The sequence below is a fragment of the Nyctereutes procyonoides genome, unplaced genomic scaffold (genome assembly GCF_905146905.1).
Source record: "Nyctereutes procyonoides isolate TBG_1078 unplaced genomic scaffold, NYPRO_anot_genome, whole genome shotgun sequence".
Taxonomy (NCBI): Eukaryota; Metazoa; Chordata; class Mammalia; order Carnivora; family Canidae; genus Nyctereutes; species Nyctereutes procyonoides.
In genome coordinates, this window is record NW_026575044.1 from 26288975 (window position 1) to 26314439 (window position 25465).

General features: G+C 41.3%; 1 protein-coding gene across 5 annotated transcripts in view; it reads left to right on the forward strand.

The window, feature by feature from the left end:
* Positions 1–16154, forward strand: part of TPGS2 (tubulin polyglutamylase complex subunit 2) — a 69391-nt gene extending 53237 nt beyond the window's left edge. The window contains exons 5-7 of one of the 5 annotated variants that reach the window (XM_055324151.1): positions 11117–11230; positions 12913–13073; positions 14212–16154. In XM_055324151.1, coding sequence (XP_055180126.1) covers positions 11117–11230; positions 12913–13073; positions 14212–14442 — 506 coding nt within the window. In that variant the 3' untranslated portion in view covers positions 14443–16154. Of the gene's footprint in view, positions 1–206; positions 10344–11116; positions 11231–12912; positions 13074–14211 lie in introns of those variants that run through there. The other 4 variants (XM_055324153.1, XM_055324152.1, XM_055324156.1 and 1 more) reach the window with 4 other exon arrangements.
* Positions 16155–25465: the final 9311 nt, after the last annotated feature.

A 25465-nucleotide genomic window follows, 5' to 3' on the forward strand; every position in this document is an offset into this window, starting at 1 on the left:
ATTAACTTGACTCAACATTTCAGTATCAAGAGCTTTCAGGGAACATGGAATCTACATTGCCATCTCTGATTCAAATGACTGCTAAAAGCTATGAGCAACTGAGCACAAGTGAGGACTTTGTCAATTAGAATTGTGTTTGGCTGCATGTATCAGAGACCCAGTTACAACGTCTAAACTAAATAGGTGTTTATTTTTCTCATAACAAGAAATCTGGAACTTGGCTGGCACGGCTGTTTGAGAAGGTCAGTGATAAAAGTCTTCCTCTGAATTCTCTTGCACCAACCTTTGGATACACTTCCATCCTCATCACTGAGGAATGCAGGCTGTCCCTCCAAGCTTCCAGTCTGTGTTCCAGGGAAGAAAAAGAAGAATAAAAGGCAAAACGACGACAAAAAACTGTCTTTTGGCAAAATCCATCCCTTTTTATCAGGAAAACAATAGTTTTCTCAGAAGTGCCTTCCAATAGCCATTAGCCAGAACAGAGTCAAAAGATTACTCATAGCTGCAGGGGAAACCGAGGAAATACATTTAGCTGTGCAGTATTGTCTCCTCAAACAGGAATTGGGGTTTAAAAAAGGAGAATGAATATTGATTAAGCAACTTCTGTCTCCAGTGGTAAGGCCTTGGGGCACATTGAAATTCTGGCAGGAGAACCGATGCAAGGCTTTCTCCAGCAACCACAGAGCAGTTGGACACTAGTACAGGTATCCCTTAGAGATTTTGCAGGTTCCGTTCCCGATCACCACAGTAAATCAAGTACAAATGAATTTTTTGGTTTCCTGGTGCATATAAAAGTTAAGCTCATACCATACCATGGCCTATTAAGTATGATGTCTAGAAAAACAATGTACATACCTTAATTTAAAAATATTTTATTACTAACAAATACTAACCACCATCAGCTTTCAATAAGTTGTAATCTTTTTGCTGATGGATGGTCTTGCCTGCATGTTGATGGCTGCTTAATAGGGAGGTGGGTTGCTGAAGATGGGGGTGGCTTGGCAGTTTCTTAAAACAATGAGGTTTGCTGCATTGATTGACACTTCCTTCCAGGAATGATTTCTCTGTAGCATGCTGTGCTGTTTGATAGCATTTTACCCACAGTAAAACTTCTTTCAAAATAGATGTCTGTCTTCTCAGACCCTGCCACCGCTTTACCAATTAAGTTAATGTAATATTCTAAGTCCTTTGTGTTAATATCAACAGGCTTCATAGCATCTTCACCAGGAGTAGAAGCTATCTCAAGAAACTACTTTCTTCACTCCACAAGAAGCAGTTCTCATCCATTCAAGTTTTATCAGGAGATTGCCAGCAATTCAGTCACATCTTCAGTCTCTCCTTCTAATTCTAGTTCTTTCACTATTTCCACCACATCTGCAACTGCTTTTTCCACTGAAGTCTTGGACTCCTCAAAGTCATGCATGAGGGTTGGAATCAACTTCTTCCAGTCTTGTTAATGTTGATAAAACTATCTACCCATGAACCATGAATGTTTTTAATGGCATCTAGAATAGTGAATCCTTTCCAGAAGGTTTTCAGTTTACTTGTCCCCAGATCTATCAGGAAAATCACTAGTCATAGCACCTATAGCCTTATGAAGCATATTTATTAACTATTACGTCTTGAAAACTGAAATGACTTCTTGGTCCATGGGTTGCAATATGGATGTTGTGTTAGCAGGCATTAGAACAACATTCATTTCATTATATGTCTCCAATCAGAGTTATCAGGTGACCAGGTACATTGTCAATAAGCAGTAATATTTTGAGAGAAATCTTTTTCTCAACAGTTGGTCTCAACAGTGGGCTTAAAATATTCAGTAAACTCTGATAGCAGATGTGCTATCATTGGGGCTTTGTTGTTCCATTTATAGAGCACAGGCAGAGTTGATTTAACCATTCTTAAAGGTCCCAGGATTTTCAGAATGGTCAATGAGCATTGGCTTTAACAAAGTCATCAGCTACAGTAAGCCCTACAAAAGGAGTCAGCCTGTCCTTTGAGGCTTTGAAGCCAAGCACTGATTTCTTTTGCTTTAAAAGTCCTAGGTAGCGTCTTCCAATAGAGGATGATGTGTCTACATTGGAAATCTGCTATTTTGAATAGCCACCTTCATTAATTATCTTAGTTAGATCTTCTGGATAACTTACTAGTTTGCCTTGCACTTTTATGTTATAGAGACAGCTTTTTCCTCAAACCTCGTGAACCAACCTCTGCTAGCTTCAGACTTTTCTTCTGCAGCTTCCTCCCCTGTCAGCCTTAGAATTGAAGCCAGCCTTGCTCTGGATTAGGCTTTGGTTTAAAGAAATGTTGTGGCTGGTTTGATCTTCTATCCAGATCACTAAAACTTTCTCCATATCAACCATAAGGCTGTTTTACTGCCTTATCATTCATGTGTTCACTGGAGTAGCATTTTTAATTTCCTTCAAGAACATTTCCTTTGCATTTACAACTTGGCTGTTTGGCACAGGAAGCCTAGCATTCAACCTGTCTCAGCTTTCAACATGCCTTCTTCACAAAGCTTAATCATTTCTAGCTTTTGATGTAAAGTGAGAGACATGCAATTCTTCCTTTCACTTGAACCTTCTAAGCCCATTTTAGGATTATTGATTGGCCTAATTTCATTACTGTATCTCAGGGAATAGAGAAGCCTGAGGAGAAGAAGAGAGATGGAATGGCAAGTCAATGGTACATTCAGAACACAAACATTTATCAGGTTTGCTGCCCTCTGCAGGTGTGTTTTATGGCCCCTCAAAATGGTTACAATAAAAACATCAAATACCTTTGGTCAAGAAGATAGGCACAAACTTCATCAGCATCGCATCTCCCAACCCCCACATTTTGCATGGCCTCAGTCTCTGTAGCAGCGACTACAGTAGCAGCTGAGGTGGGCCCTGCAAAGTCCAAGGGTTGGCTTGTTAAGGTTGAGTGCTCCACCCACACATACTTTACAGATCTATTTGGGCTAGCCTCACCTGGCAGCACTGGCAGCAGGTCTCATTTCACAAGCAGACTGGTACATACCTTGTTAAAACATACTCCTACCCTGGCTATGGACCAAACACTGCCCACAGTAGGCAAAGAGAGCCTCTGCAGATGACTGCACTGAAGGAAAAAGAGGACAGGACACAGTAATATGGAAACACCCCTGAAGTGCCAGATCCCAGTGAACAGGGGACACTGTGCTCTAGGGAACTACAGAATCGCTTCTTCATAAGGCCATTACTTTCCTAGCACACACAAACAGACACAGAGTTAGACAAAATGACACAGAGGAATATGTCCCAAAAGAAAGAACAGCACAACACCACAGCAAGAGACCTGAGCAAAACATATATAAGTAATATGCCTGGTAGGGAATTTAAAGTAATAGTCATAAAAATACTGGACTTAAGAGTGGAGAACCTTAACACAGAAATAAAAAAAAAAGAATCAGAGATGAAGAACACAATAAACTAATTTTAAAATGCACATGATGGAGTAAATAGCAGGCTAGGGGAAGCAGAGGAATGAATTAATGTCCAAAGTAATAGAAAATAATTAGGCTGAACAAATGAGAAAAGAATTATGCAAAGAGAGAATAGATGTAGGGAACTAGGTGACTCCATCAAGTATAAGAACATCCCAGAAGGGAGAAAAAAGGCAGAAAATTTATTTGAAGAAATAATAGCTGAAATATCTAATCTGGGGAAGAAAAGAGATATCTAGATATAGGAAGCACAGAGATCACCCCCCAAAAAATCAACCTGAAGAGACATAGTAGTGATAAAGAAAAAGAAATTTTAAAAGCAGATGTTAGTTACATACAAGAGAAATCCATAAAGCCATCAGATTTTTCAGCAGAAACTTTACAGGCCAGAAGAGAGTGGCATGGTATATTCAGGGTGCTGAAAGGATAGAGAATACTATCCGGTAAGTAAGGGTGTCATTCAGCATAGGAGGAGATATAGAGTTCCTCAGATAAAAACTTAAAGAGTTCATGACCACTAAACCAGCCTTGCAAGAAATATTAAAGGGGACCTTGAGTGGAAAAGAAAAACTAAGAATATGAAAAGTAAAAACAAAAACAATAAAAACTATCTGTAAAAATCAGTCAAGGGATTTACAAAATTATGTAAAATATGGCACTATTATATACCTAAAATATGGGGGAAAGGGATGGGTTTAAACTTAAGGCCACTGATCAGAGATCATCATAACATAATGCAAAAGGTTGAGATATTGCAAGAATTATCAAAATGTAACAGACACAAAATGAGCAAATGCTGTTGGGAAAATGGTGCCAATAGACTTGCTCAACACAGGATTGGCACAAAACTTAAATGTGTGAAAGAAAAAGTATTTTTGAGACACAATAAGGCAAAACACAATAAAATAAGCTATGCTTGTACTAGAGCAATCCAGGAGCAAAGACTGAAAAATCATGGGTCTTTGGAAGAGCCTGACACTCAGAGAAGTATGGACTCCTCGGGGAGGGGAAAGGTCACATTTGCTTCGTATGTGTGCTGGGGCCTTTGAAGCCCTAAAAGCAAAGAAGTTGTTAAATACATAGACTGAGCCTTCCCTGCCCTTAAAGTTGGAAGATAGAGGCAGACTAGATACTAGAGAGGATTTCAAGGAGCCTCAGCAAAGGACACAACGGGAAGAGACCGCATTGTGCTACGTGTACTCATAGAGACAGAAACCACCTGACCTTTTGGCACCTGCTAATAAGTTCATGCTTTTTAGGATAGTCCAGTAGTTAGACCCTAAGTCTTATTAAACCTAATTGGAAAAAAATACTGACTTTTCTCAGGGTACTCAACAGTGAAAAAGGACTATTAGGATATACAACCAGACAAAACTGCTAGAGGACACAGATGAAAACCTAAGGAAAAACAGGAATCCGAACAGACATTTAAGACAGCACAAAAGCTTCCTATAGGACAAAAGTAAATATTTTCAAACAACTGATGAAGAATATAAATAAGATTTGAGTTAGTAGCCTGATAAACCAAGTGCAAGATATATTTAAAAGGGGGAAATTATGAGGGAAAAGGTGGAAGGGTAAGAAAAATAGAAAAATGGAGCCAGAAGACTTTTTATCATTACTGGTGGCTCAAAAAAAAAAAAAAAAAAAAGAGTAGATAGAAAGGCAAGAAACACTGATAAAAGAAAATTTCTCTGCAAATTGAAAGGGCTCTATGAGACCCAGATTGAACTGATTAGAAAAGAGACACCTAGGTGTTGTATAATGTGGGAAAGAATTACAAGCTTCTAAGCAAAAATAAATTACTTGTGAAGAAATAATAATCAGACTGATAATCAGACTTCTCACTTGTAGCAGTGGAAACTAGAAATAGAAAACATATACAGGTTAGTGAGAGACAATGAGTAAAAAATTGAGAGTCCTATGTATATAGACCAAACACACCTCTCAGTTTATTAAAAAGAAAAAGAAAAGAAAGAAAAATACAGAAAAAAGAAAGAAAATGTAAAACTTTAAGAACATTAATACTCTAACTAGAAGACAAATACAACTGAATGGAGGTCCTAAGATGTGGATAATAGGAAAGGAAACAGGGGATCAGTGAACTTCCCATGAAAGAGTTATATGTGCATTTAATCTTAGTATCTAGGAATGTGTTGTGTAACTTTATTTTTTTTTCAAGACTTTATTTATCTGAGAGAGAAAGAGAATAAGTAGGGGCAGAGGAAGAAAGAGAAGCAGACTCCCCGCTGAGCATGGAGTGGCACAGGGCTCAATTCCAGGACCCCGGGATCATGACCTGAGCTGAAATCAGGTGCTTAACTGACTGAGCCACCAAGGTGCTCCCTCGGTTGTATAACTCTTACATAAAATTCCCAGGGAACACCTGGGTGGCTCAGTCAGTTGAGCGACCAACTCTTGATTTTGGCTCAGGTCATGAGATCAAGCCCCGAGTCAGGCTTCACACTCAGCAAGGAGTCTGCTTCTCTCCTTCACTCTCTCCCTCTGCCTCCTCCCTCTTTTTGCCTCTCCCCCTGCATGCATGTGCCCTCTCTCTAAAATAAAGACTTAAAAATAAAACTCTTGGAAAGGGAGACATATTGCAAGGAATATTGTAAGAAACCTACTCTAGTTGATGCTTGAGCAATGCAAGGGTTGGGGCACTGACCCTCCATGTAGTCAAAAATCCCCATAGAACTTTTGACTCTCCCAAAACTTAATTACTAATATCCTGTTGACTGGAAGCCTTACCAATAACAAACAACACATATTTTGTATATTATATGTAACATACACTGTATTCCTAAAATAAGCAAGAGAAAAGTAAATGTTATGGAAATCATAAGGAAGAAAAAATACATTTACAACACTGTAAAAAATCCGTGTGTATAAATGGACCCATGTGCAGTTCACTCCGTGTTGTTCAAGGATCAACTGTATATTGTCTCAACCTAAAAGAAAGGGGAAAATATAAAAGTGTTATGGGTTAAATTATGCCTCCCCCCATTCATATAATGAAGTCCTAACCCCCAGTTCAGAATGTGACCTTATTTGGAAATACGGTCATTGCAGATATAACTAGTTAGGATGAGGTCATACTGGAGTGGGGTGGACCCCAATCCACCATATGACTGGTGTCCTTGAAGATATTTGGAGACACAGGAAGAATGCCATTTAAAGATGAAGGCAGAGATGGGGTAGGACTTTTATACATTACAGAAAGCTAAAATTTGCCAGTAAACTACCAGAAGCTAGGAGAGAGGCATGGAACAGATTGTTTACCCACACTGTCAAAGTTGGGTTGCCAATCTGCCAACACCTTGATCTTAGATTCACAGCCTCCAGAATCGTAAGAGTACAAATTTCTATTGTTCAAACCACTCACTTTTGATATTTGGTTACAGCAGCCCCAGCAACTAATATATAGAATGTTCCTAGAGTCTTTAATAGTAAAAAATGTAGGACAAAGGAGGAAAAGGAAAAGAAGCAGAAAACGGAAGTTCTCCTCTTCCTGTAGGAAAGAAATAGTACACCTTTTTTGGGGAAAACAAGTGTGTCTTGTTATTTGAGTTTTCTGTTTTGTTTGTAAAGATTTCATTTATTTGTTCATGAAAGAGAGTAGAGAGAGAGACACACACACACAGGCAGAGGGAGAAGTAGGCTCCATGCAGGGAGCCCGACGTGGGACTCAATCCCGGGACTGTGGGATCAGGCCTTTGGCTAAAGTCGGCACTAAACTACTGAGCCACCCGGGCTGCCCAAGTTTTCTATTTTTGTATAATAGATAACCACAATTTTAATGGCTTAAAACACCACAAATTTATTATCTAAGCTTAATGAGTCAAGAATTCAGCCACAAATACGTAGGATCTTCCAAGCTAAAATGAAGGTGTCACCTGGTGCTGTGATCTCTTCCAAGGCACAGAGGCCTCCTCCATACTAACCTGTAGTTGCCCTTACTCAGTTTCTTGCAGTTGTGGCACTTAAATCCCTGTTTTATTGGTGGCTGTTAGCCAGGGCTCACTTTCAGCATCTTTATGCTGCCCTTAGATTCTAGCCACATGACCCTCTCTCAACATGGCAGTTTACTTCTCAGCCAACAGGGAAATGCCTCTTCAGTCTGCTGCAACAGTCTCCTACCATGTGAGATAATCAGGGGAGTGGCTACCGCATCATATTTGCAGGTCCTGACTATACTCAAGAGTAGGAGGTCCTGTAAGGTGTATATATCCAGGAGCAGGAATCTTGGGGGCCTTAGAATTCAGGGTACCACACTTAGGAGAAATAATGGTCTATTGTTTTCAAATAATGGTAGTTCTATGGATAATCATGCAAACAGAAAAAAAAAAAAAAGGAAGATAACTAAAGGACTAAAGCTCTACATGAAAATCTCCAACCTGATAAGGAAATATTGAATCACAGGAGAAAAAATAAGAGAAAAGAAACAAATTAGGAAATAAAACATTAGGAGAAATAAAAGAAGACTGATCCATCACGATATTAAATGTGCTGGGATTAAATTTCCCTTTTGGAAAACAAAGACTGACAGATTGATGTAAAAAGCAAAACTCATCTATATGTTATTTTTAGGAGCATACTTAAACTGATGAAGAGACTTCCTCTTCTGGTAATAGCAGACAGGCAATTCAGAGCAGCCTTCCTGCTGAAGACAATGGAGAAGTCAGAGCAAGGTATAAAAACGATCTCCCTAAAAACATTAAAGAGCTTAACAAGAAGATGAGGTAATATCATCAACATCCAAAGACAAATCAGGGGGGAAAAGATTCAGCACTTGGGGTTGTTTTGCCTGGGGTACATTGCCCTTTTCACAACAGGCTGTGAGGATGCTGGAAAGCTGTGAATTTAACCCATTTTGAAACCAGAGGAATAAAGCAGAGTTCAGGCCTTACAAAAGATAGCACCTATAAAAACTACCTACTTTTTGGGTTGGCACCATTGAAGAGCAGTACCCTAGGAGACAGAATAAACCAGAAGTAACTTTTTCTCATAGACCGAAGCTCAAGTGTAAGTCATCTATGTGGCCCAGAAAATGCTAAATCTGAAAATTGGACTAAATTGATTCCAGGTTACTAATCCCCTCCAGGGCCTGGCAGAAACAAACAAATTCACTCTAGAGAAATGTTCTAAAATGGATTGTCTTAATGGTTATATTACTGTAAATATACTAAGAACCATTAAATTGTGTACTTCAAATGAGTAAATGGTATGGTAGGTGAATTATATCTCAGTAAAGCTCTGGTATAAAATGAAAATTCCACCCCAGAGGATGATAACATTATCTTAGACCTCAAATTATTTTTTTTATAAATTTGTTTTTTATTGGTGTTCAATTTGCCAACATATAGAATAACACCCAGTGCTCATCCCATCAAGTGCCCCCCTCAGTGCCCATCACCCAGTCACCCCCACCCCCCGCCCACCTCCCTTTCTACCACCCCTTGTTCGTTTCCCAGAGTTAGGAGTCTCTCATGGTCTGTCTCCCTTTCTGATATTTCCCACTCATTTTTTCTCCTTTCCCCTTTATTCCCTTTCACTATTTTTTATATTCCCCAAATGAATGAGACCGTATAATGTTTGTCCTTCTCCGATTAACTTATTTCACTCAGCATAATACCCTCCAGTTCCATTCACGTCGAAGCAAATGTCAAATTATTTTTCTAAATAATTTTTCAAAAAATACTTCCTTCTGAAAAATAACTAGGCACATGAAAAAAACACAATACTATAAACAAGAAGCAAGACAAACAGGTAACAAGAAAGATCAATCCACTGTACCCCCAAGAGTGAAATTATTAGGTGCAACAATATGCGAATGCACACGTGGGGATAAAACTGAACTAAAATTTCAGTGAGAAACTAAAAATAGGCGACATTGCATATTTGGCAAAAAAGGAAGCAAAAGATTCAAATATTGACCCTCTGCTTCTGGTAATGGCAGAGTCCCTTTCACCAAATCAAGACTACACAGAACTCTGGGATAACTTTAAAAATGATGATCTAAAATGGTTGGAGAATAACCAGAAATCATCTGCAAAATGATTGCAGAAACTGGAGTGGCATCCACAAATGGCAGAAGGGAGCCACACTGAGTGAGCTTCCTATTTTATAACTTTTCATCTGTGGACAGTGAGCATCAGTCAGGGCAGAGCTGCTGAAACTTAGTGGGACCCTACAGCTTATCCTAGACTTTGGATTTCACCCAACATGGGAGTAACAGACCTGATTTAGATCTGCCTTGCTGAAAAAACAACCATCAACAGAAAAGATATATAAAAATGGATTTCAAGGCATAGACCATCAGGCAGTGAAGAATAGTGAGCCTGAGAGATGGAAATAAGGAAGAGGAACCTCAGCTTAAGAGATCTAGAGAATTTTCCAGTTCACAGACAGCATAGAGAAGGGAAGCCAGGCAGAACCTGTTGCACACTGTGAGTTGAGGACCACATGAGATCAAGAAGAGTATTAAAGTGTAACTTAACTTCCCGGGGAAGGGAAATCCATGTTCAAAAGAGTTTTAGTTAGAAATATAAATATTTATGCATTGGTATAAGATTATATATATAGCTATATGTAAAAGTAAAAAATATCTTTTTGTATACTTTGTTTTATCTAGCCTCTCCTAGGTTTGCAAACTCTCTCCCTCAGTCACTAATACTAATCTTTATTACATAGTAGCTGTAATGAAAGAAGCAGGAAAGGTTTCTGATGCTTACATTTCTAAAAATGTCTCTTTTTTTCTGGGTACTCCATTATTCTATTTGATTGCCAGGTAGGTATTTCTAATTGAGCTAGGCTAAGCATTAATTATAATGTAATTAATATTAAATATTATAAATAATACATTTTAGACCAAGGAAAAGAGATTCTATTTTTTTTTTAATTTTTATTTATTTATGATAGTCACATAGAATGAGAGAGAGAGAGGCAGAGACACAGGCAGAGGGAGAAGCAGGCTCCATGCACCGGGAGCCCGACATGGGATTCGATCCCGGGTCTCCAGGATCGCACCCTGGGCCAAAGGCAGGCGCTAAACCGCTGCGCCACCCAGGGATCCCCGGAAAAGAGATTCTAATCAAAAGATCATAAAGTGCTATAAACAAGGGGAAAGCAGTTATCTGGGAAAAAGAGAACACTTATATCAAAATCAGGCCAGAGTACTTTGCCTTTATGTATTCCCACTCTCAACAAGTTCAGTTTTCCTTGTGTCACCTTCCACTAGATTCCATGATGCTGTCTGTCTGGGATGGAGAAGCCCAGACAGAAGGCTTAGACCATGAATAAGATCCTGGGCATTGAGAGTATAGAATTCATTTGGTGAGCATCTGAGTGGTTCAGTCGGTTAAGTATCCGACTCGTGGTTTCAGCTCAGGTCATGTCATGATCTCAGGGTCCCACACTCAGCAGGGAGTTGACTTGAGGATGCTCTTCCTCTCCTCCTCTCTTCACTCACACTCGCTTGCTGAAATAAATAAAAAATTTTAAAGAAATTCATGTGGCTCACATTGGAAATAGTAAAGAATATGTCTGAGACAGGATTTTTCCCTTTCTTCCCCCACCCTAGCAGTGCTGGATGAGTAAGTATTTGAGTTGAGTATGTTTGAACATAACTGTTAACTTCTGGGTTTGCAGCCAGTGAGAACCAGCCAGAGAAGCCTCACTTTGATTCTCGCAGTGTGATATTTGAGCTGGATCCTTGCAATGGGAATGGGAAGGTTTGCCTTGTCTACAAAACAGGGAAACCAGGTAAGAATCATTGATAAGCATGGTTCTGCAGTTGGGTGTGGCATGGATGGCCCTGCCTTCCAGCCATCACACAAAAGGCACACTCCTCTCTGGACCCCTGAGACGTGGCTAGGTGTCTTGAAGATGTAAAGACCCAGGGCAGCCCAGGTGGCTCAGTGTTTAGCACCACTTTCAGCCCAGGGCCTGATCCTGGAGACCCAGGATCGAATCCCACGTCAGACTCCCTGCATGGAGCCTCCTTCTCCCTCTGCCTGTGTCTCTGCCTCTCTCTGTGTGTGTCTCTCGTGAATAAATAAATAAAATCTTTAAAAAAAAAAAAAAAAGATGTAAAGATGCAGAAAGCCCCTTTGCTCCTCCCTGAGCTTCCCTTCTAGGCCAATCACTGGAGTCTTTTTAAGTTGTCATCATTTGTGAGTTACTACAAATAATGGGAGTAGGAAAATTAGTAAAAACTAAAAGAAATAGTCATTATGTTTAAAACTCTTCTAGCAGGCTCATGCTTTAGAAAAGCATCCAGGAAAAGCATTATCTTTCTTGTATACTTTTATACATAGGCAAGTTAACAACACTAAAAACCTGAATGAGTAGACCCCAGTCTAAGACCTCAGATGAAAAATCAGAAGGAAAAGGCTATGGCCCTGGAGCAGCAGCTATCACCTGGACTCCCAGCAGTAAGGCCCAACCCTAGGGACATGGATAAGGCCCAGCCCTCTCCAAGTAGCTCTCAGCCTCAAGAGATGAGAGGATACAGGCACCAAGATTTTACCCCTAGAGAAAGGGAAGGGACCAACTTTGCAAAGTAGCCTTTCATCCCCATCTTGGGTTATATGGAGGGGTGGGGTGGCAGGGGTTGTAGAGTAAGGGCAGCATCCAGGCAAAGAGACATGGTAAACTTATGCCATGGGGAAATGCAACTGATATGGAAGGAATGACAGTTTCAAATCATAGGGCTACCTGGTTCATCGAGGAGATGAACCCAGAAGGCCAGTTGTTCCCCCCATGCAGAGCTTAGAAGGAGTTTGGACATGGTAGTGGGAAGTCAAGGTTGTTCAGAAAAGGACCAGCAGAATGAAGATGGAATGTATGTGACCACAGGCAGTCTTGGAAGAGGAATGGTCTGGAGGACCCTTCCTGGGGACCACTGGGGGGAGCCATTAGAGCCATTAGACAGGAGATGAAGTCGAGGCCTGCGGGAGGAAGACCTGAAGGTCAGAAGTGAGTGCGAGGTGGGAGCTGCTGTGCCAGTGCCTGTTGGAATTCAGCCCAGACGTCCCCACAGGTAGGATCCAGGATAGGAGCTGGTCTGGGTTCCCCCACAGCAACTGCTTACAACCCTTCAGGTTCCTGATGGAGACCTCTTCAGAAATCCAGAGCCCTTCAGAGTCTGTCCCCACTGGGACAGGGGCTGTGGAATGGTCACCCTGAGTGCGCAGATGGCCAGCATCCAGCACACAGGTCAGTTGGCTGACTGATCAGGCATTTGTACCAGAATACTGTGAAATCCCTAACAGTGGCTACTGGAGAATGGGCCTGGGAGGTTGGAAGGGGTTAAAGAGAACTCTTATTTGTATTTTACATCCTTCCACTATTGGAATTTTTTTTAACTGCATGAGTTTGGCTTTACAGATAAAAGGAGAAAAATATTATGCCATCTATTCATTCCTTTCTTTTGTCTATTTCAGCATTAGCACAAGACACTGAGATCTGGTTCCTGGACAGAGCATTATACTGGCATTTTCTCACAGATACATTTACCGCTTACTATCGCCTGCTCATCACGCACCTGGGCCTGCCACAGTGGCAGTATGCCTTCACCAGCTATGGCATTAGCCCCCAAGCCAAGGTGAGAGAGAAACAGGTAGCATCTCAAACTGTGGACTGTATCAGAATCTCTGAGGAAGCATTCAGATTGCAGCTTTGAGATTCCCCATATGATTCAGATGACCTGGGATGGGGCCCAGGAACCTGCATTTTCATTAAGCCAGGAGGATGATAATATGCATGTTAAGTGGATAGCCTCACCTTATACTGAACTAAATGGTTCCCCAACATGGCTGATACTCAAAATCACCTGGGAGTTTTCTTCCTAATTAAATTTTATTGGGGGCTGAGGTCTGATTGCTGGTTTTAGATAGGCAGTACATGCACACAGGAAGAGTGGAAAGTTAATCTGATTCCCAGGTTCTCCAGCCTCTCCCTGAGGCAGCCATTGTTTCTGTTTTTCTCATGTTTTTCACAGGGTACTTGACTGCATGGAAAGCATGTGTGCGTATGTTTTTTGGTTCCTTTTTTTCTAAATCACAGGTGCACTATACTTCTCACATCATTGGGCACCTTCTTTTCACTTAACACTCCATCTTGGGGTTCATTCCCTATCAGTGCATACAGAACTGTCCTTTTTAGTGATACAGAATATTCCATTGTATGAATGTGCCCTATTTATACTACAAATCTGGGCACACATACGGTTTCCTGATAATGCTCATATGCTGTGTGGTTTGAGACCAGGTGTGCCTGGAAGAATTCTGACTGAGTGGCAGTGAGTTAGGGACTCAGCTCCATCCAGTCACATCGTGAAGTCAATAAATGTGATGCTCTCTGCCTGGAAGGGGAAGAGAGCACCAGCATAGGCAGCTTCCCTCAGCCAGGGCCTGCCACTGGCCCCTGTCCTGTACCTTCCCTGTGGCTGGTGTGCGGACAGAACAATTAGAAGGATACTGATGCTCTGAGACCTAACATCCCACACAGGGCTCACTAGATCAGAAGGAAGGAAGTAAAGAATATGAGACCTAATAAAGCAATGTGTGTGCCATCACTTTCATCTAAATGAAGTGCTAAGAGATTTTTGAGGCAGTTTTTCATAAAAAACTTTCATTCTCTTTGCCTCATCTGCCCACCTCTCTACCGCTGGGTCCCCACTAAAGAGCATAAACAATCACACTTCTCCTTTGAATTGTGACTCTCCCAATCCTCCCTTACAGCAATGGTTCAACATGTATAAACCCATCACCTACAACACAAACCTGCTTGCAGAAGAGACCAACTCCTTCGTGAACAAGCTGGATCCCAGCAGAGTATTCAAGAGCAAGAATAAGACATTAATCCCCAAAAAGAAAGGGCCTGTCCAGCCTCCAGGTGGCCAGAAAGGGCCCTCAGGTCCTCCCTCCACTTCTAAATCCTCTTCTAGCCCTGGCAACCCTGTCCGGAAATGAGCACTTCACCTCCCCGCCAGCCTCACAGCCAAGATTTCCACACACAGGTGGCCCAAGCCTCAGATTCTGTGAGTGGCACCATAGACCTCTTTCCGTCTGAGCGAGCCAAATCCTAGGCCTTTTACTCCCATTGGCATTGGCCAGGAGTTCAAGGGCATACTCAGGTCTTCCGGAGTCCTTTCCTCATCCCCTGCCTCTGAAAGCTGTAGAGAGTTTCAGAACTTGTTTAAGCAGTTAAATAGAGCTGTTAAGAGCTTTCCTCTCTTTCCACCCCAACCCTCTACACCCCTTAGCAGTCATTAGAGAAATCCCTCGAAGAAACCACTGATTTTGACCAATGAGGCATTAGAACTGTGCTGTTCAATTGGTAATCACTAGCCACATGTGGCTATTTAAACTATATTAAAAATTCAGTTCCTCAGTGCATTAGCCCTATTGTGAGTATTCATGGGGCTAGTAAATTCTGTATTTGACAGCACAGAGATTATGGAACATTTCCATCATCACAGAAAGTTCTTTTGGGCAACACTGCATTAGAATATTTTCATGCTGCTTTTTCTCAGATCAGTTCATTTTTGTTAGAGAATGTAGATAATTTAATGCATCATAATGTTCCATGAAAATCCTTGAAGATACAATTGCATATGTTTATTTTTCTTAATTCTCAACTCTGGTCCTTTTTAAGTTTCCTATAAAGTTTGTTGTTTCCAGTTTTGTGGTGTGATGTTTATGCATTGCCAAAATTTGTTTTGTTTTCTAAAGAGGAGGTGATTCTGCTTCACTTGAACCATTTAAAAACAAAAAACAAACTCCCAAGCATTGTTTTACAGGATTCTTCCTAAAGAGTTTTTATGAAACCACTGTTAACGAGAGCTTTCCACCTGCTCGGCCTATTCACAGCTTTAAGCAATTCATGAAGTGGCAGAAAGGGACAAAGAGGGACCAAGCTGTCAAGGATAATAGCTAAAGTTGAGTCTACTAGAAGTATTTTTCTGCTAGAACTGATAAAATTAAAGGGAGAACCAACAGCACCATGTGGCTGCTGCTCCAAGACAATTCAAAGTTAGAAGGAGATTGAGAAGGCCTGTCGTCCTCTACTATGGAATGTTTTTTAAAGAGACACAGGCAGAGGGAGAAGCAGGCTCCATGCAGGGAGCCCAACGTGGGACTAGATCTCGGGACTCCAGGATCACGCCCTGGGCTGAAGGCAGGCGCTAAACCACTGAGCCACCCAGGCATCCCCCTGAGTTACCTTGAAGTCAGTCCTGATCCTGTTCTAGTTTTCACAGGTGAAGCAGCAGAGGAACCAGGAGAACAATGGTGCCCTTCAAATCAGTGGAAGTTCTCAAAAGGCTATAGAATATAGAAGGAAGGGGGCTCCAAGAAGGAAAGGGGAACAGTGACGAGCCATGCTAGCTACCTGAGGTTCAGGACCCAGTACAAAACGAAGATGTGGGGTCTCTTGTCCAAAAATTAGGAAATAGTACCATTAAAAGTACTATAATGTTCTTCCTTTCTTGCAGGGTCTCTCTCACATCTTGTTATGATAGGTTTTTACTTACAAGTTAATACTAAGTAATGAAAAATTTAAATTCTAAATTACTAGCATTAATTTTAGTTGTCTTTATAATATGCAATTCCAATTTTAAGCGCAACTAGAAGAGTAGCAAACTCATGCCAGAATCATCAAAATAAAGACAATTTGTATTTCATAGCTTATGTATATATATTGTATGTATATGTACTTTGTCCTTCCTAGAACACTAGAAACACTGCATAAAAACCTCATTCGACTATTATTTTACTTCTTGATATGTATACATTCTGTCAACACTCTTCCAACTTAATGAGTAAGGAGGGACTAAAAGAAAAACTAGGAGCTGCCCTATGTTTTCTTTTTTTCTTAAGTTGTCATTTTCACCATAAGTGGATGGCTAATGAAGGAAAGTGGCATGAGGAAATAAAAGTAACAGGAGTAGAAAAAGGATAGGACCAGGTTCCAGTCATTCCTGCTTCTTAGAATGCCATTACCTTCTTTTTGCATTCAGATCAAATGGAAAGCATGGCCTCTTGGGGCTCCTTGTGCCCCTCCTTACTCAGGAATAACTTGCTTATACTTACTTTGAATCTCTTCTCAACCCATATACCATGGGTTTTCTGGAATTCTGTGCGCACACACAGGCATCACCAAGGCTCTAAGTGAATGGGATGGTGAGGAAGAGTGGACACATTGCATGGATCTCCGCCTCATCAGACTTCACTTAAAAAGCACAAGTTCAAAAACAAAATTAAGAACTTTAGACAGTGACAGGAGAGCGTTAAACCAAGTGTGAGGCCCATGAGTATGGGACCCTCTGTGACTACTCCCGTCACATGCCTATGAAGCTGCCCTGGTGATGGAAGAAGGGAGCACTCCTGGTGAAAGACTCAGAAAATATGTAAGTTGGGTGCACTATATGGGGGGAAAAAAACTCACCCATGAGATTTGTTTTGAAAGTAAAACAATTTAAGTGGCAATAGGCTCTACCTAAGCTCCACAAGAAAAAGATACTATGCTGGAATTACAAAATGAGAATAAATGCCAGAATGCCTCATGATGCATTGATGTAGTTAAGATTGTGCATAAAGTGCCACATCATCATGCTGCTTGAGTTCTACAGCAGGGAAGTACCCAAGCCAAGGATAGGAATGACGGGGCTACTTGCACATAATAATCCATAGAATCTATCCCTTGAAGCAGTGCCTCCCCAAATTGAACATGCATCAGTGTCTCTGGACTTGTGGATAGAAAATAAGATATTCAAATCCCACTCCAGATCCACTAAATCAGAATTGCAGGGAAATATCAGGACTGTTAATCAACTGCAATTGTGACAATAATACTTACCGAATCTGAAGCTTTCTACTTAATGGGTCTAAGCGGTTGTGCTTTCTGCACAACTGCATGGAAAAGAACTCCAAATCTGCCTTTAATCAAGAAAAGCATGTACAATGATTGGATCAGAAGAACCAAGGGACCCTGGGTGCACACATGTATTTTTTAACTTTTTATTATGGAGAATTTTAAATATTTACAAAGATAGGTAGAATAATGAATCCCCATGTGTGCATCACCCAATTTCAGCAATTGTTATGACCAAGCATAGTTTATTTATATATCTGGTCTTTACCCTTCCAATTTTTAAAATAATTCCATTTTAATTTATCTATTGGTTTTAAGTCACAGTTATTTGCATTACATTTTTAACAGTTGCTCTAAGGATTACAATATATATATTCTGTTTTCTATTCAGTACAGTACCCACTCATACACATAGCATCCCTAAGTAGTCATATTTGTGTAGTAGAACTCTGGCACCCTGATAGCAGGTCACTGGATGGTGGGTACCAATTTAAATTGACTACAACTTTAACCCTTGGGGTCTTGGAATAGGTTTTCTTCTTTGGTTTAAGCTAACCCAGACTGGATTATTTTTCTAGCTAAGGATTCCATGGTTATGAAGCCTTTATGAAAATTAAATCAGCTTATAGGTGGGAAATCAGAATAGTCCCTTTTTCCCTTCCTTTTTTTTTTTTTTTTTTAAGGATTTTATTTACTTATTCATGAGAGAGACTAAGAGACAGAGGCAGAGGGAGAAGCAGGCTCCATGCAGGGAGCCCAGTGTGGGACTCAATCTCGGGACTGCGGGATCACACCCTGAGCCAAAGGCAGACGCTCAACCACTGAGCCACCCAGATGTCCCTCCCTTTCCCCTTTATAATGTGACTCCAACCTTTGTTTCCAGCCGTTCACTTTCTACATGAGCCATCTGGCTCTGCCTCCAGATCCACTCACTTTCCTTCCAAAACACCAGCATGGTGTCCTACCTGCCAGCACTGGTCAAATGTCCCTGCTCTTCCAAGGTCCAGCTCCAGTCTACCCACCCTTGGTCCATGTAGCACATGGAAGGAAAGACCATCTAACTGGTTGTCTTTGATATCCAACCAGCTAGTTTCACGTGAATAACATCTGTTGTGAGCAGGCTTCCTGGATGATAAAGGGTGAAGTGCAGTAGTGAGGACCAACCGGAGGGTGACATGGTAAAAACCAGCACCACAGGAAGTGATGTGGTGTTCTATAAAGCTTTATAGCAAGGTGGACTTAGTTGCTGTCATAGATGGGTCACTCACACAGTCCTGATGTGGATTCAGAAGAGATAGCACATCTAGGCAGATCCATCAGGAGAGGAAAGTGCGTATTTGATCACACCAAGTACCAATCCTGTGGCATTCTCCTTTGAGGACAAGAATTCCCAAGGCTCGGAACACAATATGGGCAGCAAGTGAACATAATTTTGCAGACAACTGTTTTCTTGGAGTAAATGTAGTCCAAAGCGGGTTTATAGGCCAATTTTACAAAAAAAGAAAAACTTAGGTCAGATGAGTGTAACACTAACAACATACACAAAGGTGTCTGTCATACCTGTGCCATCTATTTAGATAAAATTTGAAATTCTATTCTTCAGTCTCTCTAGCCACGTCAAGTGTTCAGTCTAGTGACTACCATACAGAATGGCGCATATGTAGAATATTTCCATCACCACAGAAAGTTCTGCAGAGCACCCTTTATACCATGCAGGACTGGTCTTCACCTTACACTTCTCAGAATAATTCTGCTGCAAAGCCATACCATACTCAACAAATTACCTAAAGACACACTTTTTCTAAGGTACCATATCCTTTCCTACATTATATATTTTTATATTCCTGGTTCACAGGGAAAGCCGGGGATGAGAAGGCATGCCACCACACCTTGGAAAACGGGGTCACTGTCTGTCTTGGCTGCACTGTGGGCTGGGCAGGTTCTGGGCTTTGTTCCGTGTGGTAGTCAAAGGCCATGAGGCAGCTCAGCCTCTTGGCCTCTGTACAGCATCCAGCATGGAAAGCGGACAGAAACGAAAGCAAGTTTCTGCATCTTTGAGCAGCTCATGTCTTCTGCCTTTACAGGGAACAGGCGGGCCTGACTTTGAGAACACCCTCTGGAACTCAGAAATAAACACTCTCAAGGTACCTACCATTCCTCTGGAGATCAGAGACCTTTTTTCCACAGCAGAAAGGCTGGCAAAGAATAACTTAGAGACCAACCAGAGCAGGGACACAACTCTCAGGGTAGTTCAGGTCCAACTAAGGGAGAGCCCTCATCCTTCAAGCAAAAGCTGCAAGTGAGGGACAACTATTAAGGGTAAGAGTAAGTCTCTGGAAAAACCTCTTACCTTTACTATGGCTCCAGTTCCCAGCTGTCCGCTTCTAAACTGTATTTGTAAGGTTATCCTTGAGAGAGGAGGTGAAGGTACAGATTGCTCTGGAGGGATCTGCATTTACATGTCTGGAGGATCCCACAGGCAGCTCTAGTCCATGGCCACACAGGTTCTGGAACAGAGTAGTAGGATTCCAGAATACAAGCCTATTGAGCAACTTTTTAAAGATTTTTATCTATTTATTCATGAGAAACAGAGAGGCAGAGACACCAACAGAGGGAGAAGCAGGCTCTTCATGAGCCCGATGTGGGACTCCATCCCAGGACCCCAGGTCATACCCTGAGCCAAAGGCAGGCACTCAACTACTGAGCCACCAAGGTGCCCCCCCCCTAGAGTAACTTTAACAAAAACTACTTTCCTTTAAAAATTTGATACCAAAATGGACTATTGCGGCCTTAACTACTGCCTCCAAAAATCATGTTTTAGACCATTTTAAAAAATGGAAATCCCCTTCAGTATTATCCATTAGAAGTAGGAATAACTCAGTCAAGCACAAGACAAATTCAAAATTTTGTCTTACATCATTCCTTCTTAAGAACCACCTTATAAAGTTTAACCCAAGAGTGAATGTCTATATACATATGTTGATTTAGGAAGTTGTCAATTTCTACAACCTTTACCATTTCAGGACAGTTTTTCTTCCAAAGAGATACAAATTAATTTTTTTCATACCACTTGCTAAAAGGGGATTCTGAATTAGAACCCATTTCCTTCCACTGAGACTACATTTCTAAGGTTGGATTGAGGTAGGAATCAACTCTACTCCCTTGTCATTTCTAATCTTATGCCTTAGTCTAAGTCAAAGACCCTGATGTGGATTGAGTTGCTCCAATCCTACAGCCAGGTCTACCACCAGCTGCTGTGCACAGAGTTGTAGTAAAGATGACCTTGTCCAAATCACTATCTTCTAGGACGCTTTTTTCAGAGACTGGATAAAGCAACTATAACAGCTTTCCCTAGCACCTAGCTCTTCCTGTATAGCTACCATATTTTTTATTCTTATTTGAAGGTTGAGGTTTGCAAAAGTATAATTCCACTGGATACACAATTCAAGTATTTTCAGGACAGGGTGACTGTCTCTATTTCCTAGTCCACTTCCTTGCCCAGAAGCTTCTGTCTGTCCAACACTGGAAACCCCTTCCAGAGAGCAGTGAAGGTTTAAAAGCATTCTAGGCAGAGGCTATTCAGGAGCAGGGATTCTGAAGGAAAATGAGCTTTCTAGTTTATTTCCTGAAAGTACAAGAGACAAGGCCCTTGCTTAGCTGGATCAACCGCATAGTCCCAAGTACTGCAGTAACTGCTCCTAGTATAGGAAGACCCACTGTGGACACTACTTACCTTGGTTGATTTAATGTTGTGTATCTGTAACATGCTGTGCAGGTCTTCTACAGAATCTCTTTTCTATTGGACTAAAACCCATGTCTTCCCGTTTCCACCTAAATCAGATAACTTCTAGATTATATCAAAATGAATAGAGAAAAATGTGTAGACACCAGCTGTCTAATCCCTGTAATGGGAGATAAGGAGGTGAGTGTGCCTGAGTCTCTGCAGACATGGCGCCTGGTCCATGCAAACCTCTTCCTGCCCCACCAGCCACAAGTTAGGAGCCTGCAGCATCCAGTCCTGCAGGGCAACAGGCCCAGCACACGCTGATCCTACATAATCCAGATGAACTGGGTGCCACAGTCATTTCCCAGTGGTGGGTCAGGTGTTCTAATTAACCAGCTGATTTAATATTCCTGTACATGCAATGCTCTGCTTCTAAATTATAAGACATTTTGGAAGCAAATCATTGTTGCTAATCCAGTAGTTAGAAACAATTTCCACTAAGTCAACAATTGAAGTGGTGTTTGAACTACAAAATCATAAGTTTGTACTTTTTCAGGTGGATCATCTTAAACAAATACTCTTCTTAAATGCAGTCATTAAATAGTGCTCATTAAAAGAATATAAATGGCTTTGGCCCTCCCTTCAGCATCAGCTATGTGAATAAATTCTCACCATATCCTTTCATCCATCAGAGTAGGAATCATTCCATCACAAAAGATGCTTCTGAGCTTCTGAACATTTCCTATGTATGTTAGATGTACACGGATGGCTAGGCAGGTGGCTGGGTGAGTGGACTGCCAATTGCTGATATAAATTTTGCGCATTAGGAACCCTTATCAACAAGAGTCTAGATGGTGCTGTCATCTTGTACACAACCAAGCTTCCAGGGTTTGTACTTGGTCAATGTGGGACTGACTGGCTCTCCACCCACGAGGCCCACCCCTGGGGCTCAATCTGCCACTTGTTTGGGCCCAGAAGCAGAGTGGACTGCTTATTAACAGGCTTTCCTTAAGGGTTCTTAAAAGAATAAAAACAAGACTGGCGTGACAAGCCAGCACATATCACTTCCTATCTTTTGCCCCTTGGGGCAAGTCATTCAGTATCTCTCATTCTTACTTTGTATGTAAAATGAAAATGCAGAATGGCTATATGGATTACATAAAATAATACATGACAAGTGCCCACACAGAGATGCCATCAATACTTCAGCTCTTTTAAAAATCATTTGGAAAATCCATCTCCCATGAATTGCCTAGCAACAGAATTTTTCTACCAAATAAACTCCCTTTTGTTGACAAAATTGATGAGGCATTTTAATATCATGTACCTCAACTGCATCTGCAAAGATCTTTCATCCCTTCTCCTAGGCAGTCAGGTGTTTTTATTTTTACTTACCTGTCTGACAAAATGTATAAATAGCTGCAGATTAAACTAAATTTTAATTTTAGTTGATTTGATGACTACCTCTCATGGCCCTAAGGGGAGGGATCGTGACTCTCGTTTTCCTAGCTCCTGGCACAGAGTCCCCTCTATTATAGGCCCTCACTGCATATTTGTTACTGATGGTTGTTATTAATTTTCTAGAGCTGCCATAACAAATTACCACACACTTGGTGGCTTAAAATTTATTCTCTGACAGTTCTAAAGGCCAGAAGTTCAACGTTAGTTTTACTGAGCCAAAACCAAGGTGCCAATAGGGCCATAGTCTCTCCAAAGGCTCGGGGAAAATTTGTTCCTGGGCCTCTTTCAGTTTCTGGTGGCTGCCGGCATTACTTACGTGGCCATATCGCTCCAATCTCTGCCTCTGTCTTCATAAGACCTTCTCCTCTTTTGTGCACATAAAACCTCCATCTCTCTCTTAAAAGGACATTTATGATTAGATTTAGGACACAGCTAGACAATCCAGGATTATCTTTCCACATCTGGATTCTTACTTTATTCACATATGCAAGGACCCTTCTTTTTTTTTAAGATTTTATTTTATTTATTCATGAGAGACAGAGAGAGAGAGGCAGAGACACAGGCAGAGGGAGAAGCAGGCTCCATGCAGGGAGCCCAACGTGGGACTCGATCCCAGGTTTCCAGGATCACACCCTGGGCTGAAGGTGGCGCTAAACTGCTGAGCCACCAGGGCTGCCCTGCAAAGAGACCCTTCTTTATAACATTTACAGGTTCCTGTAAATTAGGACCTCCTCTCTTTGGGGGGCCATAATTTAGCCGATTATGGTGGTATTTGATGATACACTATCTCAGGGCCATGAGCACAGAAATGGTAGATTTGGAAGCAGTAAACAGTGTGGCAGCCACCACAGGTCAGGAGCTCAGAAACCAGGTCTCCTGACTCTGATCCTGCTCTTCCTTCCTGCACTGTGTTCAAAGAGGGACTTAGAAGAAAACAAGCCTGGGTCTTCAGCCCTCCTGGGCCCTGTGCATCCTCCCTTCCATCCCCAAATCCCTTAGTAAGTTATTTTTTTAATAGAAAAAAACCTTAAGATTCCAAAGAAACTAAAACTCAGGCATTTTTTAACAGAAGACATTGCCTTCTTTACTGGCAGTTCTGTAATTTCAACCTAAATTAAAAAAGAGGCATGAGAATATCTATGCTGATGACCAGCAAGAGTAACAAAGCATCTCCTAGGGTAAGGGACTATTCATTTAATGTTTCTCAAAGGTCTTTCAGAGAAACTTAACCTCCTGAGTTAAAAGGAAAAAACAAGAATTGCTAATAGAGGCAGCCAAAGTGGCAACAAGGAAGGAAGAAATGAGCAACAGGAATAATCCTTCAATTTCACTAAAAACTACTAAACCAAGTTCCCAATAAAAAGAGACTCCCTAGGGGATCCCTGGGTGGCGCAGCGGTTTGGCGCCTGCCTTTGGCCCAGGGCGCGATCCTGGAGACCCGGGATTGAATCCCACGTCAGGCTCCTGGTGCATGGAGCCTGCTTCTCCCTCTGCCTGTGTCTCTGCCTCCCTCTCTGTGTGTGTGTGTGTGACTATCATAAATAAATAAAAATTTAAAAAAAAGAAAAAAAAAAGACACTCCCTTTACCTCACTGTAACCGAGAAATTAGTGACCTTGCTTGCTTCATCTGAGAATTTTTTAATCCCTAAAATAAAATTACTTGAGATTTATTCAAGTCACATCCTTCTGAACGTGACCTTTTATTCCAAAGCAGTAACTCTCAGCAGAACGAACACCAAGGGCCTCCAAAACAACATCAAAGTATCTGTTCACTAAATGGTGCAACAAAAATGCACCTTCCTTTTGGTTCACACATCCCAATCCCCAGTGATACAGATATTTTAGGTCTGTATTCAGTGCAGAGGTAACAGGCAAATGCTCTGATGAACTGTTGAATCACATCAGAATATTACACATTATTTAGAACTGTAAGAAAACAAGCATTAATACCCTATGTATCTTTATTGATAAAGTGATTAAACTCAATTGCCTGTAATATACAGACCTACTCTTGGCAGATTCCAGGCTCTCCTGGATACTTATATTCATCACACATTATCTGACCAATACCTAAAGAGCTTCTACTCTCTCAGTCGAGTGGAGATGCAGAAAGGGGGTGGCAGGGACACAGTCATGGAGGCCTGTGGGGTGAATATCTTCTCTTTAGCTCTTCAGACAATATGACTACATCTTGTCTGTAAATCACATACACCCAGATTTAGGAACAGAGTCACTGAGGTTTTAAAAGTGACACAGACATGGAATTAATGGCTTGATGATCTACCTAGGCAGGGGTTTACCTCTCCCTCTTTCCGGATACAGAGGTTCTACACCAGGAACTGTGCCAACACAGGGCTGGGGGGTTTCTGTGGAGGTTTAGCCAACACCCAGGCACCAGTCACCTCAAGGTGGCTCTGTGGTCCCTCAGAGCCTCTGCCAGTGCCTTCCCCACTGACACCTTAGCTTCTGGTGACCTGTTCTCAAGTGCCAAGGACTAGATTTGTCACTCTGAGTTCTCTGTAGACAAAATTTTAAATTTCCATTTTGTTTTGGGACTTGGTAAATTTTTTGAGAAAATGAATTCTACATAAGCGAGAGTTGCAGAATAGTTGTTTTTTAAATGCTACTCTAATTTTGCATCAGCATTCCAAAGGAGCAAAACAAAGTACTTGGGAAAGGTAATCTATATGAAGTCATTGTAGCATATCCTGCAACAAACGCTGATGCCTAATTAATAAGTAGTTACAAAGAGCACATTGTCAGGCACTTCTCACTGTATTAACACAAAAAAACAAACAACAAGAAAGCCAAAGGGCCCAGGCCATTCCAAGCCAGAATCCTCTGATGAACCTGAGAAAAGGTTTTACTGATTCAGAAGGAGGTGAGCCTGTGGAGATGTTTAAGGCCTTACACCCAAGAGAAGAAAAGTTTCCAG